Below are 18,871 nucleotides of genomic sequence, written 5' to 3' on the forward strand. Positions count from 1 at the left end.
GCGGCCCAGGCAGAGCAACGCCAGGCCACCTCATCTCTCTCATCCTTGCCCTCCACTCCCACGCTGACTTGGGTCAGCTGACCTACACTTTCCTGTAGAGCTGGTTAGTGCAAGCTCTGGGCAAGTGAGATCTCAGAGCCTGGAAGGTACAGGACTCAGCAACAGTGTTCCAACAAACCTCTCCCATGCACACTGACCTGAGCAAATGCACACGAGACCACAGCATGCATTTGTGGAAACGAACAATAGGTGATGTTAGGATTAAATCCTCTTTAACACCAGCAGGACATAATATTTCACCAAGGAAAATCTAACTAGGAAATAGCCCCATCCACTCAAAACATATATCCAACAAATTTTGCTTTCTATGTTTAATCAAAATGAGATACATTTGTTTTGATGTTAATTTTAACTATAATGATATTTAAAATTGTTCTTAAATACGTAGAACATTACAGGCTCACAAGTACTTAAAAATTAATGCATATACATACTTTTGTACGGAATTATGATCACTAGTCAATAAAAAATTATTAGGAATAAATAGATTGCAGTAGGATAAAACTGAGAAAAGCAGAATATTAATGCGAATGGAAGGAGAAATATGTAAGATGCAAAAATTAAAAAAGAATTACTAAAGAAGGCTTTTGACGTATTTTAATCACTAACTGTAGTGTCGGGCTGCCATGACATACAGGCTCCACTGAGTGTGTCTGATAGCAGTCGCATCCTGAGGAATCGCAGGCAAGGGTCTCAGGAACCAGCCCGCTGTGCTTTAGGCCCCCACCACAGCACACATGCTGTCCAGGAAGCTCACAGTGCTGTGCACGGATGCGCGGGTGTGCGTGTGCGTGTGCGTGAGCGTGAGCATGTGCACGCAGGAATCCTGGTGCTTAAACGCAGGTCCTAGAAGCTATCCTTGAGCTTCTCTGCTCAAGGTTAGCACTTAAAGCAAAGCTCTACTGGCTTTTTCGGTGGTTAACTGGAGATAAGAGTCTCACAGACTTTCCTGCCTGGCTGGCTTCAAACAGAGATCCTTAAACCTCAGCCTCAGGAGTATTACGGTCATGAGTCACTTGCGCCACCCAACTTACAGTGCTTGTTGTAAAACCCAGCTGCCTCCAACTCAAGGACAAGAAATACAATACAGATGCTACAGTAAACTAACTTTCAAGAATCCTCTTGAAACTAGTGATTTTGTGGTTTGTGTTCAATTGGATAGTAACTAATTCATCTTTAAATAGACTAGCCTCTCAGGGTAGAGTGGGACATCCTTGTAATCCCAGCCCTGAAAAGACAATGGCAGGAGGGTCAAAAGTTCAAGGTCAATCTGGGCTAAATAGACACTGTCAGTCAATAAGTAAATAAACTTGCCTTGATACTAAATCTTAAAAGTACCGATGAGGAAGTTCCCAGTCTGTTGATAATTCAAAAGTAAACATAAGAACCCAGCAGGAATCACAACTAATTCCAAATTAACATAATTCTGGCTTAATTACATGTTCCTGGGTTATTTCTGTCAGCAAACTAGCCTCAAATGCCAGAACAGCTTTAATGAGCCAAGAGCAGATGCACAAAGGACAATGACAAAAATCCCTGGAGTCCCTAACTAACCACCTGCTTTGCTCCAGCTAATCTTAGCCAAGAACACTGTGTATTAAGACAGAGTTTACAAAGCGGAGTCCTTGGAGAGAATGTGTGGGGGCTGGAGAGAATATGGCGGGCTGGCAGCCCATCACAGGCTGGACCCACTGCAGGGCAGGGACAGGATCATAGCTCAGAAATGGAGCTCGTGCTTCCCAGACAAATAAACGCCTAACCGTGCTCACCTTCAACTCCTGTCCAAACATGTGGTGCACAGAAGCTGGCGGTGGCGGCGCACCGTCCCCATGCTCAGACCCTGCCACCAAGGCACAGCAGGGCACACTTCTGAGAAATGTCCATCAGTCAAGCCACAGAGGTGATGCTTTGCCTGTCCTGCATCAAAGCCACCCTGTCAACCAGCCACCGGGGCTCCTCAGACAGCGCACGCCCAGGGCCTGCCCGGGACTGGGCCACTGGAGGCGTGTCACACAGCCACAAGGGGCTGATTGAGACTCCCAAGCAGCTAGCAACACAGGAGCCACCGTATGTCAGAGAAAGCACTGACACATTTATAAAAACCGAGAAACAAAGTGTGCAATCACTGTCAGAGTCACTCGCTTAAAGAAGATGCTAGTAAGTGGAAGAGAAGCAAACACTAGTGAGTGTAAAACTGAACCAGACCATGCGCTGTGTGAACGGGCACAGCAACCTGGGCTGGAGGAATAGCGCGTGTGATTCCACAGACGTGCAGGTCACCTAGGCCATGACCCTGCATGTCTAGAGCCCTCTAGGAGGGCTGGGCCAGCAGTTCAGGCGCCGCCCGGTGTACCAGGCCACTGGCTCCCCAGTACTAGAACTGGAATCTGAACCGAGCGTGGTCTGCAGTGGCTCGGCCTCCCGCTGCACAGCTCCACGCTCACCGCCCGCTGACCGCTATCAGGGCTGATGCCCTGGGCCCCAGAGCAACCTGACCGTGGACCTGCGCTGGAGCCCCGTGCGGCTTGCCAGGTCACCTCACGTGGCGCGCAGGTCCACATGGCGCTCATCCTCACCTCACCTCCTTCTCGGCCTCCAGTTCGGCAAGGGCCAAGCTGCCTCACCTCCTAAGACAGCTGTGCTCTGCGAGGAGCCCCTCACTCCGTGTCCTAATCTGTGCCTCCAGAGGAGTCCCAAGTAACTGCAGCCCCTGCTTCATCTCTAAGGGATGCCTGGGCCCCAACAGCTGCATAGCCAGTTCCTAAGGCAGCTGTGTTATGACAGAGTTCCTCCTGAACTGGAAACAGAAATTGAAAACTATAAAACAGGAGTGGGGGTGGGGGAGTAGAGCAATATGAGGCCTTAAGTTCAAGTCCCAGTACCAGGGGAAAAAATAACTATAATACTAGTGCAGCGTTTTGAAATAATGTGAAAGCCACAGTAACGCTTGGGGATAAAGAAAAATATATACATATAACTCTACTACTTAGAGAGCCACCATTAAGATGTTCACATTTGAATTTTCAACCACCTTCCACACACAGCCACGTAACTGTCATGGAAACGGGGCACGGCCCGGGTGTCAGCTGCCCAGCCGAGAGCGCTCAGGTCGCCAGGACAAGGCTCCCTCCCCGCACTCCAGCCCCAAAGCAGCACCCCAGGAGCACAACCTGTGTGGGCCTCGCCTCGGGGAACCTCGACTAGAGCTGGGCCGCGTATCCGATAACTACCAAAACACCGGGAGGAAAACTGGAGGGAGCTCCAGGTGATCTGATCTGTAGCTTCCAGAACAAAGTCCGTGGACAAAGACTGCACTGAGAAGAGAGCATGCCCAGCCCACGCTGCCCCGGGACCTGAGCCGACCCCACGCCAGGCTCAAGTTCCAGGAGCTGCTGCCAAGGAGCTCCTGTGGGAGTTGAAAGATTATTTTAATCCACAATTTTTGTAAATGCCTTGAACAGTGATGCGTCAGAGGCAGTGTGCAGTCACCTGTCAATCCTACTGAGTTCTCCAGGAGAACAGCATCTCTAGGCCAGGCCTGCAGAGTCTGCCCCGCTAACTTCAGATTGTGAGTCCATGAACTCAGAACACAGAGCACAGCGACTGGTGCTCCCCCAGCCTTACCTGCAGTCACTGCCAAAAATATTGGTACCATTATCGTGGCTGTTAAGCCAGCGGGACACTCAGGCGTGAAATAACTAGGCAGAGGAAGGAAGGTCTGCACAAACTCGGCACCCACTGGACTCAGAATGCAAGGCCCGGTCCACTGCCCCTATCTACTGAACCCCCAGGGAGTCACAGAGCACCAGCCAGGTGGGGACAAGTGCACACTCAGGCAGCCGCTCACCCCAGAGCCCACCTGTGGCGCTGTATGAGGATGAGGAAGAGGATGGCGTTCTGCGTGAGAAGCTCTTGACTGCCAGGCTCTGGCCTCGCTGTTTCCGACGCCATGCTGTCCGGCATTTGGAGTCGATGCTCTGTTTGATCCGATACCAGTCAGACTCTGTGATTCCAAATTTATAGAAAAGGTGACCTGGAGGAACATATTCCAGATAAATGCTGTGAGCACAGGGCGTCTTCCTAGGCCTGGGCCTGGGCCGGCCGGGGGTAACCTAGACACAAATAAGACGCGCTCTCATTCTACCCATGGCCTGTCTAGCTGTCTCACACAACTTCATCAACAGCAAAATAAATGGAAGAAGTTCAAAATGTAATAATCAGAAGACTAAGCTGAAAAACTTCCTGTTTTGACTAGCAAGAACACTGAGTTTGGACCAGCTACTGAGGGTTAAGTTACCGCTTAAGCCCTAAATATCTTTTCCTACTGAGACCCAAGTACTAGTAATAATCCAAAGAAGAGCTTATTTTTTTAAGTGCTATATTAAGTATCACGAGTTTCTTTTGTTTTAGACAGCCACTTCTTGACTTTTTCTGCGCATATGCTTAGGACACATTTGGCCGACCAGGATGATAATGTGATCTAAGGGAGCGGAGCGCAGTGGAGAGAGGCTGGGGGCAGCGCAGGAGAAAGCGCTCTGCAGTAGCAGCAGCAGCATCCATCCACCCTAGGACATAAACGAAGCCGCAGCTCTGGACTCAGACTTTTAGGTCACTTCTAAACAATCACAGTCATCGCTCAGTACTGTACATGTGCTGCGGATGCCATTAGGTGTCACGAAGTTCCAGGGCCATCAGCAGTGTTTGTGACAGAACGGTCAGATTGCCGGCCTTGGAGCACAGACAGAGCCCAGCGTTGAGCTCTACCTTATATTTTGAAGCATGGTTTTTTTTTTTGTTTTTTTTTTTTTTTAAAAAAAAAACCTCATGGAATAAGAACGTCACTACCTTCACATTCATTTTCAGGCAAAAGCCAGAGAAATGAGACATCATCAGTCTAAGTCAAATTATGGGTCTGGCATAAGAACCAGCTCAATTCCCACCTTCTATTGACCACCCAAGCCAGGAGACCAGGCAAGAAAAGGCACATTGCTTCCTCTGCAGACCTCTGCTCACAGGGCTGCCCCAGCTTGACCCTACAATGGGTACCTGCAGTCCTCAAGGCACAAAGACCAGACAGCACCAGCTACTCTTCCTTGAACACCTAAGGAACTCAGCGCTAGCTCAGGCCTGCTGCAGCCCTGACTCTTGGCCAAGCGCTCCACAGGGAGCTCACTTGCCCTCTGGGCTGGGGGAAGCTGCCCTGCTTCCTCTCCATCCCGGGCAGGCTGCAGGGCAGTGCCTGCTAGTGGAGGGTGTCCAACAGAACAGCTGCCTGCCTTCCCTCTTCCAGAACTCCACCACTGACCCTGAGGGCACCAACCAAGCAATGGTTCCCAAGCTTGCTCAGAGCCCCGAGGGCCGCTGTGGGAAGGGGACAGATAAAAGGGAATAGATAGAATGTCTAGTCTCACAGCCTCAGTGGGTGGCATATTTGATTTATCAGTCACAAAGGAATGGAGACACTATCATTCCCAATGTAATCTCAAGTTTAAGGAGAGAGTAAAGCGGGAAATAAGTGCCAACAACTTCTTTCTTGAAATTACAGACTTAATGATAGTGGCTGGCTCAGAGGAACAACAGGAATCCAAACCCCTCTGATGGGAAAATGAGCCAATGTGTTCTCTTGGCTGGTGCTCCAGAGGCCGACATCAAAGCCGTCCTGTTCCCTGTTCTGTTCTCCCCACTCCTGCAGCTGCTCTCTGCCACCTCCAAGGCTGCGTCTAGATCCCTGTCCAGGTCCCTGCTAAGGAGAACCAAACCCTCCCCCAGCTCTCTGGGCAAAGCCGGGACCATGACCGATAAATGCCAGTTGCTCAGCATGGCCATTTGACTGCAGAGGACTGGGATGAGAGCTGACATCTGACGACGCAAGTTCAGAACAAGCCACGTCCCGTGCTCTGGGTTGAAACCATGTCCTTCCCAGGGCCTCAGAAGGTGACCTCACTGCAAAGCAAGGTCTTTGCAGATGTGATTAATTAAGTTTAGATGAGGTCATACTAGCAGGCTCTCCCTCCAGTGACCGGTGTCCTTATAAGGAGGAGAAAGAGACAGTGATTTCCAAGAAGATGGCCATGTGATGATGGGGACAGAAGGGGAACAATGCTCTAAGAGACAGGAAATGCCGAGAATCACCCGTCCTCACAGAGCCCTTCAGGGCCTTCACACCCGGAACTCCTTTTAGTTGTACAAATTAATCAAATGTTCTCCCAAATGCCTAGAGACCTCAGATAAAACCTCTACTACATCAAGGAAGCCAAATACAGGGAGGCCAGAAGGACCCACAGCCCCAGGTGAGCAGTCCTGAGAGCCTGTGCCTGCCCACAAGGTGATGCCTCCAGCAAGAGCAGCCACCTGGCTGCAAAGTCTGGTGTGCACAGCCAGTGGAGGGGGTTAGAACAGCGTGTGTGCACCAGAGCCCAGAGGCCATCTCCTAGCCGGCCCACCAGCCTGCTCCAGAGCAGGGCACACACGGCAGCCAGCCACTGAAGGCCCAAGGGCAACGCTCTCTAGATGGAGGTGCAGGATTTCTTCCTACTCTTAGTATTCCTACTTCCTACTGTAAAGTCCCATCCCCTGTGCAATGACAGAGAAGCTATAGGCGCAGCACCTGTCCCCACTGCCAGCTTTCCACGGCCCCTGCCAGGACTGCAGCCCAGGAATCCACTTGCATGTTGCAAGCTCAGAGCCACGGTTTAGTCTCAGCAGGCGTCTCTCTCTAACGCCTCACCCACCTCCCCTCTACACTGGCACAGACGACAGCCATGTGGACAACACTACTCCCAGCTCTCTGTAGCTGGGTTTTAGGTGTCCATATGATCCGTCCTCCTTCCTTAGGGGCTCGGTATGTCGTAAACCTAAGTGTGCCGAGTCAGAGGTCCTTCCACTCCCATGTACCGGTCCCCTCCCCCTGGAAAGCAAGGAGGAAGTCGGCCGCTGGCTGGAGCAGCTGCACGCAAGGTGCTCAGCTCACACACCACATGCACAGCAAGGCCGCCTCTCACGGAGCAGCCACAAGAAGACCCGGGGGACGACCACAGGTTCCCAGTAAGATCTCAGGCCTCCCATTGGGCCTTCTGCGACTCATGAGTTTGTACAGTGAACTAGTCATTGCTACATAGAAAACAAATGACCTGCCATAGGCAATGAACAGGAGAACTATCAAGTTTCCGCTTTGCCAAGCCTTGCTCGTGCCTCAAGAATCCCCATATTTCGTCCTCTCCTGTGTCCACAGCAACAGCCCTGGCCTGCACTAACGGTGTCCAGTCCCTCCACCTGGCCCTGTTACCAGCCCGCCATTTCTAGAAGGGCAATCCTGCCCTCACCTCACCCACGGGGCGCTGTGGGGAAGCCTCACTGGGCACTGGCCCGGGGTCTGAGTTCAGTGTGGGTGCAGATACAGCAGGACCACACCACTGAAGAGCACACACTTCGAGGAACTTGCTCTAACAGACAATCTCTCTGGAAGACGGTGCTCTGGGACATCGCAGAGGCTCAGGGAGGCAGGTCCAGCTGACACTGAGGTGCTGTGTCAGCAGCCTAGGGAGCTCAGCCTGTAGGCCTGGAGAAAGCAGAGGAGCCAGGCTCATAGTGCATCCCACATCTTCTGACACCTTCTAAATGCACAGAGGAGGACAGGCAGGCAGGCCGTCTGATGGAGCCAGGGAAAACAGGGACTGCCCTATTGTGTCTGACCAGTGCCCTCTACCAACTGGCACAGACCCCCTGAGCACCAGAACCCAGCCTGCACCACTGACATAGACCCCTGAGCACCAGCACTCAGCCTGCACCACTGACATAGACCCCTGAGCACCAGCACTCAGCCTGCACCACTGACATAGACCCCTGAGCACCAACACTCAGCCTGCACCACTGACATAGACCCCTGAGCACCAGCACTCAGCCTGCACCACTGACATAGACCCCTGAGCACCAACATTCAGCCTACACCACTGACATATACCCCTGAGCCCCAGCACTCAGCCTGCACCACTGACACAGACCCCTGAGCCCCAGCACTCAACCTGCACCACTGACACAGACCCCTGAGCACCAGCACCCAGCCTGCACCACTGACACAGACCCCTGAGCACCAGCACTCAGCCTGCACCACTGACACAGACCCCTGAGCACCAGCACTCAGCCTGCACCACTGACATAGACCCCTGAGCACCAGCACTCGGCCTGCACCACTGACATAGACCCCTGAGCACCAGCACTCAGCCTACACCACTGACATAGACCCCTGAGCACCAGCACTCAGCCTGCACCACTGACATAGACCCCTGAGCACCAACATTCAGCCTACACCATTGACATAGACCCCTGAGCACCAGCACTCAGCCTGCACCACTGACACAGACCCCTGAGCCAGCACTCAGCCTGCACCACTGACACAGACCCCTGAGCACCAGCACCCAGCCTGCACCACTGATACAGACCCCTGAGCACCAGCACCCAGCCTGCACCACTGACATAGACCCCTGAGCACCAGCACTCAGCCTGCACCACTGACACAGACCCCTGAGCACCAGCACTCAGCCTGCACCACTGACACAGACCCCTGAGCACCAGCACTCAGCCTGCACCACTGACATAGACCCCTGAGCACCAGCACTCGGCCTGCACCACTGACATAGACCCCTGAGCACCAGCACTCAGCCTACACCACTGACATAGACCCCTGAGCACCAGCACTCGGCCTGCACCACTGACATAGACCCCTGAGCACCAGCACTCAGCCTGCACCTCTGACATAGACCCCTGAGCACCAGCACTTGGCCTGCACCACTGACATAGACCCCTGAGCACCAGCACTCAGCCTGCACCTCTGACATAGACCCCTGAGCACCAGCACTCAGCCTGCACCACTGACATAGACCCCTGAGCACCAACATTCAGCCTACACCACTGACATAGACCCCTGAGCCCCAGCACTCAGCCTGCACCACTGACGTAGACCCCTGAGCACCAGCACTCAGCCTGCACCACTGACATAGACCCCTGAGCACCAGCACTCAGCCTGCACCACTGACACAGACCCCTGAGCACCAGCACTCAGCCTGCACCACTGACGTAGACCCCTGAGCACCAGCACGCCCTGTTCCTATATGCTTCTACTCTGAAGGTCATTCTCCATGACCTCCAAAAGCCTTAAGTCCTACCTGTGCCCAGGAAGCCACAGTCCTAGCACTGATGTTCCAAGGTGCCTGCCTCTCCAAATCAAGGCCAACTACCATACTCCAGCTTCACATCAGGTCCTCATCATGTCCCTGGAAGGGCAGGACAGCCTCCCTGGACTTCAGGAGCTCCCACACAGCGCTGCATACTGGAGCTCGGCTAGCCACCTGCGCGCTCCCTGGCACACTGCACAGGACAGTAGAGCTGGGCAGTGGGCTGCATGCCTCTGAAGGCAGCACTTTACTGGAATACAGCTGTGTCTATTTGCTTACATTTGGACTACAGCTGCTCTTGCAGTGGAGAAACAACCTGTCATGTGGCCCTTACGCAAAGGACTCTTCTTCCAGCCAGTGGGAACACCCTACTCCAGCCCCTTCGCCCTTGCCTGAGAAGCCAAGGTGAGCTGCTCGTACGAGCTCCTCACACATCCATCGGAATGACTCTCCGAGTCTGACAGGTAGCTCCTGGGGCTGGAGAAGGGATAAAAGCATTGGAGTGACAAGAGTCCCCGCCACACTAAAGGATCAGCATTCCTCAGCAACCCAGAAAACTCTATTCTGTCTGGCCTCCCCCGTCTGAGCCATGTGCAGAGGACTCCTCCAGCTTCAAGGGGGCCTCAGGAGCTACCGCCTCTCGGGGAGAGCTCGAGCTCTGTCACTGTATTTGTTTAAGGAGATTGCACAATCCTCAGAGGCCGCTAAAGGCCTTATGTCATGTTTATCAGAAGCCACACTGTATGGCTTCTGAAGGTGGAAGGCTCTGGAATGGACACTAGGGGGCCGTCACCAGGCCGTAAGTGCTAACAAGGAGTTTGAGTAGTGTGCATCCTTTGCAAATGCCATCAGTGAAATGATGTATATCCACAGCCAGCTTGGGAAAGCGCGACTCTTCAGGGCCTCTGCGGATACTATGATCATGTTCCACTGGCCTCCAGCTCAACCAGGTCAGACATGAGCATGGCACGGGGCCAAACAGATGCTGCTCTCAGAAGGGAGGAAGAGGCAAGTAACACTCCAATCATGCCACTGGACAGCTCCCGCGTGCTGTGGCCAGCAGGAGGTACGAGACCTGGCACGTCTCTCTTCCTCAAGAGCAGCCCAAGGACAAGCGAGGCTGGAATTTTAAAGTCCACGTGAAGCACCTTCCCAAGTGTCCTCATTGGGGGCAGCAGACAATGCCTGCCCAGAGGAAACGCTCAACCCAGGCCACCACCACCCCCCCCCATCCGTGCCCCGCACCGTGCTCAGTTCAGCTCTCTGAATGCCCTGCAGCAGCCCAGCCCGGCGGCAAGCCACGCGTGCACTTACACCGGATCCCGTAGATGGTGAGCGGGTCGAGCTGCTTCTTCCCGTGCTTGCCCTGGCCCGACAGGTTGGACACAGCCTGCACCTCGCGGTGGAAGAGGTAGTCCAGCAGCGTCAGCGCCATCTTCTCGGCTGTGCGGCAGTTGGTGCTGATGTGCAGCATGTCGGAGGGGATGATGGCGCAGCGCACGCGCATCTCGGGGTTGTTCTCGTCGCCCAGCCACGTGCCGTTGGGGTAGTCCTCTAAAAGAGAGAAGGCTCCCTCGTCAGTAGGGGACAGAGGCACGTTCCAAAGAGACAGCGTGGGTGGCTCAAATACTTGCAGCAAAAGCGCAGGAGGGGCTTCAATATCAGCTCCCAGAGTCCACACGGAGGCCAGGAGCCCAGAGAAACCTTCTGCTGTGGGAAGTGGGAGCACTGAGCTCCGAAGAGCAGAAACAGCAGCCTACATTCCTGCGAACCCATCTTAGATACTGCAGGTGGCAGCTGACCTCACCCACACTGTTCTCCTACCTCTGGACCGCCTTCAACTCTGCCTCAGCAAACAACACCGCAAGCAAGCCTTGCACACATCTCAAAGCTACCCAGCTGGGCCCTGCTCACAGCTCAGGAATGGTCACCAGCATCCAGGTGTGGCAAAAGCCTTGAGGGACCCTGAAGGGGCTGCCCAGAACATACAGGCTCAAGCCAGCCCCATCTGGAAGGAAGACATCAGGCAAACTCTGGGCCGGACACCAGAGTCTCTCTGCAGTCCCATAGGTCAAGAGCTCAGAGCAAAATTCACAGCTTCTAGTCACTGTCAGCTCTGCCCCTCATTTAGACAGGAGTGAGCAAGGCCAAGACTTTCCGTGCAGCCTTCTCATGGGTCTGATGGCCACACCAAGCACGCCTGTCTCTGGGACAGTGAGTGTCCACTGGTCCTCTGTGTGGAGAGAAGGCAGGCGCAGGGAGCTCGCCTCTGCCTGTGCGCTGCCGTCTGCCGCGTCCCCGGGGATGCGCTAACTCGACAGCACTGCCTAGCCCTCAGCACAAGTGTGCCTTTCCCACGAGATCTCGCTCCCTCCAATCCACCTCAGACCACCCAGCAGTGAACTCGGAGCTGACCTGTGGGAAACAACTCTGCCCCCTGCTCACAGCATGGCGACTCCATTCCTCTTCATTGCCACACCATTTCTCTAACACTGCAAATCACACTACTTTGACTCACTGCCTCATAGGTTGCCAGTAACAGAATGAGAGCCCTAAGCCTGGTCATCAGGACAGGACAGGCCTGGAATGCCCCCAGGTCTCTGGGACCCGAGGGGCTTTCCCTGCAGGCCCTTGACCACATGTGTATGCTATGCCTCCGGCAGACAGCTGTAAAACATCTGGGTGAGTCCACAAGCCCTGTCCACACAGACACGATCTCTGCAGGAGGTAGGGGCCAGAACCGAGCAGCCAGCTATAGCTAACAGCTCTGATTTCTAGAATTTAGAATAAGTGATGAGTTAGAATGTCATTGCTAAGGAACACCAATGGTTCACAGTGAAGAAGGCTCTCTGGACACATGCTCAGACACTGCCTTGAAAGTCAGTCAGCCACCATTACAATCATGTATTACCCAGCCCTTGGAGGCTGAGACAAAAAGATCTCAAGTGTGAGACCTGTGTGAGCCCACAGTCAGACCCTGCCTCAACATAATAACAACACAACAGACTCCACCTAAAGACAACATGACTCCAGCAAGTCTAAGACGGGCTCACCCCAGAAAAGTCCAAGGGCATCTACAAATATGTCTGAAGCCAGGTGCCAGTGGATTACGCCTACAATCCTAGTTACTCAGGAGGCTGAGATCTGAAGATTGCAGTTCAAAGTCAGACTCTTACCTCCTATTAACCACCAGGAAACCAGAAATGGCATGGTGGCTCAAAGTGGTAGAGAACTAGCCTTGAGAGAAAAAGCTCAGGGAGGGGCTGGGACGGTGGCTCAGTGGTAGAGTGCTTGCCTTGCATGCATGAGGCCCTGGGTTCGATTCCTCAGCACCACATAAGCAGAAAAAGCCAGAAGTGGCGCTGTGGCTCAAGTGGTAGAGCGATCACCTTGAGTTCAAGAGCTGAGGGACAGCGCCCAGGCCCAGAGTTCAGTCCCCACAACCAGCAAAAAAAAAAAAAAATAAGAAAGAAAGAAAGAAAAAAGAAAAAAGAAAAAGCTCAGGGAGAGCACCCAGGCCTTGAGTTCAGGTCCCATGGCTGACAAATAAAAATACACATAACACACACACACACACACACACACACACACACACACACACACACACACACACACACACACACACACACACACACACACACACACACTCTGGAAAGTATGCACCTGGTATGGATGTACACTCAGAATCCAAAGCTGGTCAGGTGTAGATCTTAATGACACATCTGCCTATGGTGTCCAGTAAAGAAGCTGGAAGGCCAGGGCTGCCCCAGGCTGGAGCAGCATAGTCTAGTGGAACTCAACAGAACCTCTAGTCAAACAGAAGGTGGTATTTGGTGACACCAAGTATTGCTGAGCCTTTTATTAAACAATGGGGTACAAGGACCCAGTGTGGCCCACTGATCCCACAGACATTGGGTGTGGTGCCACCCCCCCCCACCAGGACACTGGAAGGTGCAAAGAATAGTGGGCAGGACCTCTCAGCTTTGCTCTCAAAACAGCCAACGGTCCCTGTAGCCTTTCCCAGGAAGAAGACTGCTAAATTCAGTCCAGCCACGCTCTCCATGTTTACTCTAAAGTAAACTCAGGACAAGAGCTTAGTGCTGCTGAGCACTCAACTTTCCATGTGTTTAAAATTCCCTATTAAGAGAAAAGGAAAAAGAAGGAAGTAAAGAGAACTAAGATTCCTGGCCCGAAGTTGGCACTGCCAGACCAGAGAGGAGCCTTTTCAGCACCAACCACAAGTTCACATACAAGCTTTCAAGAGTTGCTTTCCTTTGGGTACTAACCTCCCCTTCAGACACAGGGCACTGTGAATGTGGCCAGTCCTCATGGTGAGTTCCTGCTTTAGGTAGCAGCCTATGAATACTGGGTGTGAGGTCCTCTGTCAATCAAGAAGGCTGAGGAGGGGGAGCACCAGCCACAGCAAGTCTAACCCACAGAGGTGAGAGTCACTGCCACCTGGAGAAGGAAATCCCTGCTGGACACAGAGAGGCTCAGAGCCTGCTGCCATCCTCGGAGTGGGGCAGGGAGGACCCCACGTGATTGGGGACACCCTGAGAACTCTCAGCGTGGTATCCTCCTCAATGCTCAGACACAATGCCTTCTGACCCTGGGGAGACAGACTCGTGTCACTTACTGGTGACACTGAATTGTGTCTCCCCACAGAAAACAAGACAGAAAATCTACTTACACAGATGTCTGAGAAATGCAATGTACCTCTTGATAATCCAGAAAGATCTATTTGTTTTACTAAAATGTCTTGGTCCAATTTTGACATTTGAAACAATAGATTCTAGGAATTTATTTTTAGAGTACCAAAAAAAATAAAATAAACCTGCTTTCTATTCCAGTCATTTAAGTCTTCAAAAAAAAAAAAATTGTCTGGAAGACCTATTAAAATGAAAACTTATCCGAGTGCCAGAGCACATGCCTGTAGTCCTAGCTACTCAGGAGGCTAAGATCTGAGGATCGCGGTTCACAGCCAGTACAAGCAAACAAACCCAAGAGACTCAGCTTCCTAGCTGGATACTGAGTCATGTCCTTAAGTATAAATCTCGATGAAGTGGAAATTTCTGCCTTGATTTTTATGGTGGTGTGGATTTGACATTGCACCTCAGCTTGAGAGGGACGTTGTGTTATCAGGAATGGAATGGGACTGTTCAGAAATTTTCCAGCCCCACCACATGGATCAATCACAACTATAAATAACTCACGTCTTCCACCAAAGTGGAAAAGATGAATTCCCTGTGCGACCACTGAACACTTTCTTGTGCTTATTCACAACTACTGCCCCATAAAAAATATCATGGTCAGGGTACTCCTCCAGGACCAGGCCATGCTTGGGTCAACATGTGCACTGGACCCTGCAGCTAGACTATAGATGCTCTGAGGAGATTTCATCTCCATGGCAGGTACCAATGGGCTCTGGTCACAAGAATACAAACTGAGCAAAGGCATAATTCAGCTCCTGTCCCGGGGCAAGGGCCACGGGGGCCTCTGTCTTTTATTGGAGGCCATCAGTGAACCCAGGGACACGAGCTCAATTGCGATTAGGGCAAGTATTACAAACTAGCTGCCTCGTCCTGCAATGGAAAAGAGCCTGAGCTGCTGAGCAGACACAGTGCCCAGGATGCCCATCCTGGGCAGCAATGCCCACTTCAGACACAGTAAGACCTGAGACCTGCTGATAGCTCTTGCTGCTTTGTGTCCAATTCTACTCTTAGCATCCAATTTGCAAGCACCACAAAAGGGTGCTTACGTACAAGAATCCACGTGGAACAATTCAGCAAGACAAGTTACATGAACAAATGTCCAGTGAATATTTCTGGAAACTTTCTTTGCTTGTATATGGTTAATAGTGAACACAGCAACTGTCATTCATCGATTTCATGGCTTTCTGTTCCATCAACACCCTGCAGCTTCCACTGGTTTTCTAGAATGAGGTGGCTGATCTTTGCTCCAGCCCTCCTCTGCTCAGCACACGTGCACGGCTGAGCTCAAGAGCATTCTAGATCAACCCTTGTCTGCAGTACAATCCTTCCCCATTACAAGTAAGTATGCAACATTTTATATCTAGTCAAGTTTTGTAGCAATTAGCAAATGCCCAAACAACTAGAATTTAAACTTTTAATTGTTACTCTAAATCCCTGTTAAGAGATACCATTCCTGCCACGTTTTAGTTAATTTGTATCTTTAACTCAGTCAACTTAACCACTGAATGATTAGATCACCCACACTCTTGGTGCTCCACAAAGACAGGAACACATCAGGACCTAGTCACCAGCAAAGGACACCAGGACCACTACCACCAAATCTCCTGGACCTAGCCACCAAAAACAAAACAAAACAAAACAAAAAACACCAGGACCCAGCTGCCAATTAAAGATACCAGAACTCACCACCAACAAAATACCAGGACCCAATAACAACAAGATGCCAGGACCCAGCCACTAACAAAAGGCAAGCACAAGAACCAGGCTTACAGTTCCCTGCCCAGCAACTGACTGTCATTTCTTTCTTACCCAAAATGAATTTCATCACCAACAAATTACCTTTGTAATATCATCACTGGCTCCTAACTTGACACAAAGGGAATCTGTAATTCTCATAGGACACGTGTGCTTCTCTATGACATCAGGCACACAAATACTCACATAAGGAGACAGCAACAGCTCCTGGAATTCAAGCTATTCTAACTTCCTTCAGCATTTTTATATTGTACCACATTGCTTAAAAGTACAAAGTTGTCCCTGTTGCTGGGCTGGCCAAACGGAGAAGGCGCCGTGGGGACACACCTTCTGAGTTCAAGGTGATGAGCGTGACGTTGCTCCCGATGTTCTGGCTCCCCGGCTGGCCACAGTTGGACACAGAGTCGCTGGCCTCTGACCCGCTCTCCCCATCTTCGTTGTGGCTGTCATCTTGACCTGGCACCTTCACCACGATGGTGTTCTGCCGACGCCCAGGAACAGCACTGGTGGGAACAAGCACATCAACCCGTGTGAGAGTGAGCAAAGGCAGCCACTGTCAGTCCTGACTTCCTGGACAGCACTGGGCTGGTCTTCTCCCAACACCTAACTGAGCAGGGACCAGTGCACCCGGGGGGTCTCCCCACACAGCTCTATGACGATGAAAGCAACTTAACATGGAAACACTCAAGAGGCTGAGATGGGATAAAAAATGTTTACAAAAAAATTTACATCACCAAAGAAATGAAAGCATAAGTCACGGGGACTCGGGCCTGCAAGGCTGCTTTCAGATCAAGGTTATCCTTCAAAATGCTGCCTTGCACCAAAGAGGTTTTAGAGCCATGCCAAAGAAAGACTACATGAAGAGGACGGGGGCGCAGAGCCCCAGGAGCAACCCCCCCCCCCGTCAGACCCCAGAGGGTGGCTCAGCCTCCAGAAAGCCCTCACACTCCCGTCACTCCCAGGGCAAGCCCAGGAACAGGCTGCTGCGGCCCTCGGGCAGAGCGTCCCAGGACCCCTCCAGGAGCTCTTCTCACCACAGCCCTGATGTGCGGCAATGAGAGCAAGGTGCAGCGGAAGAGCCCTGCCCAGCAGGCAGGCGGCCAGCTGCACTGAAATGCTCCAAAAAGACCACTTAGAGACTGTGCCTGCTTTCTGAATAACCCTGTCAACAGCCCAGACCATGACCGACTAAGCACTGGAGAGAGAAAGCACTAGTTCCCTGTTCACAAAGTCAAAAAGGGTGTGTTTGACTTGTTCCCACCCCAGAGGTGGAAGCTGTAAGCCGCACTTCTGAACTGGGTCTGAAGAGATCTGTCTAAGCTGACCTGGTTCCCGGTAATCAACCTGAGCAGCTGACCTCTAAGAGCTAACCCGAGGGAGCCTGGCTCACCTCTGGGTACCCCCCCCACTTTCACCCCACGTGTCAGGCCCAAGACCACAGCTGCTTCTTAGAACACTAGGCTGAGAAAATGGGGCTAAGCCGAAGAAGCAACACCTGCAGAAGAGTGGAGCGCAAAAGCAAAAACAGGATGTGGTGGAGACACAGATGGGAAACGAGAGTGACAAGCCCCTGAGGTGAGTGGAGCCCAGACACTGAGCTAAAGGCTCCCCACAGCAACACTCACTGGACAGAGGCTGGGACAGGGCCTGTGTCCTTCCCACTTCTGGCCAAGACACTTCAAAAGATACAGGGTCAGAAAAAAGCCACAATGCAACATGCTCACATCCTTCAGCAGACTCTGAGGTGAGTCTGTGTATCTGACACAGCGCCATGACAGATGGTGATGATCAGCTGACCACTGTGAAACACCGCCGTGCCCTCCACCACGCGTCAGCTCTGCCAGTCCCCGGGCCACTCGCCCTGTGTGTGTGGCCTTGCCCTGCCCACCCTGAGCACCTACACAACTGGGTGAAGCCTGCTGGAACCATCCCAGGGACAGGGATGGCCACGTGTTTTCTGTGCCCTGGCTTGGGGACATTCACTTGGTGACATCACAGTGGCAGGGGGAGGGAGGATGGTGCATGGCTACTGACTTGCTAATGATATTTTCCAGGGAATCCGGTGCCCTGCTGCTCAAGGGGTCTTCCATCTTGGCTACAATGGCGTTCTGCCGATCATTGTTGAGTATTACTGTAGTCTGGGGGACGACGCTATGGAACAAAAGAATCACAAGAAAAAGAAGACCTTAAAACAACAACATTCATTGTCAGAGCACATCAGTCATTGAACATAGTCACTCCCAGCGGCCTGCACTGGGGAGGAGGGATCAGGCAGCGGTGGTTTTGTTTAGATGTGAGAACACACTGTCATGGGGACTCTAGAAGGGCTCAACTTCCTGCTGGCTGGGAGACTCTGCTGACACAAATCACAAGACGAGGGAAAGCCAGCTGAGGTATCAAGAGCTGTGCTGCGCCTCACATGCACCCACAGCAGCAGGTGTGCGTGACATGAAAGCCACCTGTCCTTCCCATCTTCCCATCTCAGTCCAGACAGACGCCTCCGGTCCACTGGAGGCTCACAGCTGCCTGTCCACACGCAAGAAGGGCAACCGGCACGCTGGCTGGTAGAGGCACATGGCCCAACTGCGGACCTCCTGGAAAGTGCGTGGACCATGGGAAACAGAACTCTACAAAAGAACAGCCATGACCCAGGAACAAGCAGGCCCAGGTGAAGACTGAGGCAGCACTGGTCGGCGTGCTCACGGTGAGTCCACCCAGCAGACTCTCAAGACACATGTTCGTTCCACTTTTCAATGTACAGTCACAAAAAATCTCTAAAGTATGCTTTGTAGTGAAAGGTTGGGGAATATAAAGAACTAGCCCTTGAAATGCAGTCCTTATTATTTTAGAATAAAGTATCACCCTTTCCTGGGGGCAGGGGCTGTTTTTCAGTGATGTGAACACATGAAAATCAAGCCTTCCATCACATGACTGTAACTGCTCCCGCACAGGTGTCAGAGATGGCTCCACGCTACCCATTCTCAGAACCACAGCTGACTGCTGCCCCAATGTCTCGTCACTTCTCTGCCATTCTACTTGTCCTTTGCTGACACCTATGATGCCCACCAAACTACGAGAAGCTATTTACTACAATCGGTGGAAACCCAGCAGCTACACAGCTATACAGCTTCCTATATGCAAAACAGGAATCAAAAACAGCTTCGGTAGGTTTGG

General features: G+C 52.2%; 1 protein-coding gene across 6 annotated transcripts in view; it reads right to left on the reverse strand.

Annotated features, from left to right (window-relative positions):
• LOC138822835 (protein BANP) overlaps window positions 1–18,871 on the reverse strand; it is a 57,830-nt gene that overhangs the window by 11,080 nt on the left and 27,879 nt on the right. For 4 of the 6 annotated variants that reach the window (XM_070015775.1, XM_070015773.1, XM_070015776.1 and 1 more), the window contains exons 5-8: window positions 17,732–17,848; window positions 16,025–16,200; window positions 10,545–10,784; window positions 3,920–4,093 (exon numbers count right to left, since the gene is read on the reverse strand). In XM_070015775.1, coding sequence (XP_069871876.1) covers window positions 3,920–4,093; window positions 10,545–10,784; window positions 16,025–16,200; window positions 17,732–17,848 — 707 coding nt within the window. The remainder of the gene's footprint in view (window positions 1–3,919; window positions 4,094–10,544; window positions 10,785–16,024; window positions 16,201–17,731; window positions 17,849–18,871) is intronic. The other 2 variants (XM_070015778.1, XM_070015777.1) reach the window with 1 other exon arrangement.

This window comes from Dipodomys merriami, unplaced genomic scaffold (genome assembly GCF_024711535.1).
Source record: "Dipodomys merriami isolate MVZ:Mamm:240054 unplaced genomic scaffold, mDipMer1.0.p SCAF_116, whole genome shotgun sequence".
NCBI classification, from domain to species: domain Eukaryota; kingdom Metazoa; phylum Chordata; class Mammalia; order Rodentia; family Heteromyidae; genus Dipodomys; species Dipodomys merriami.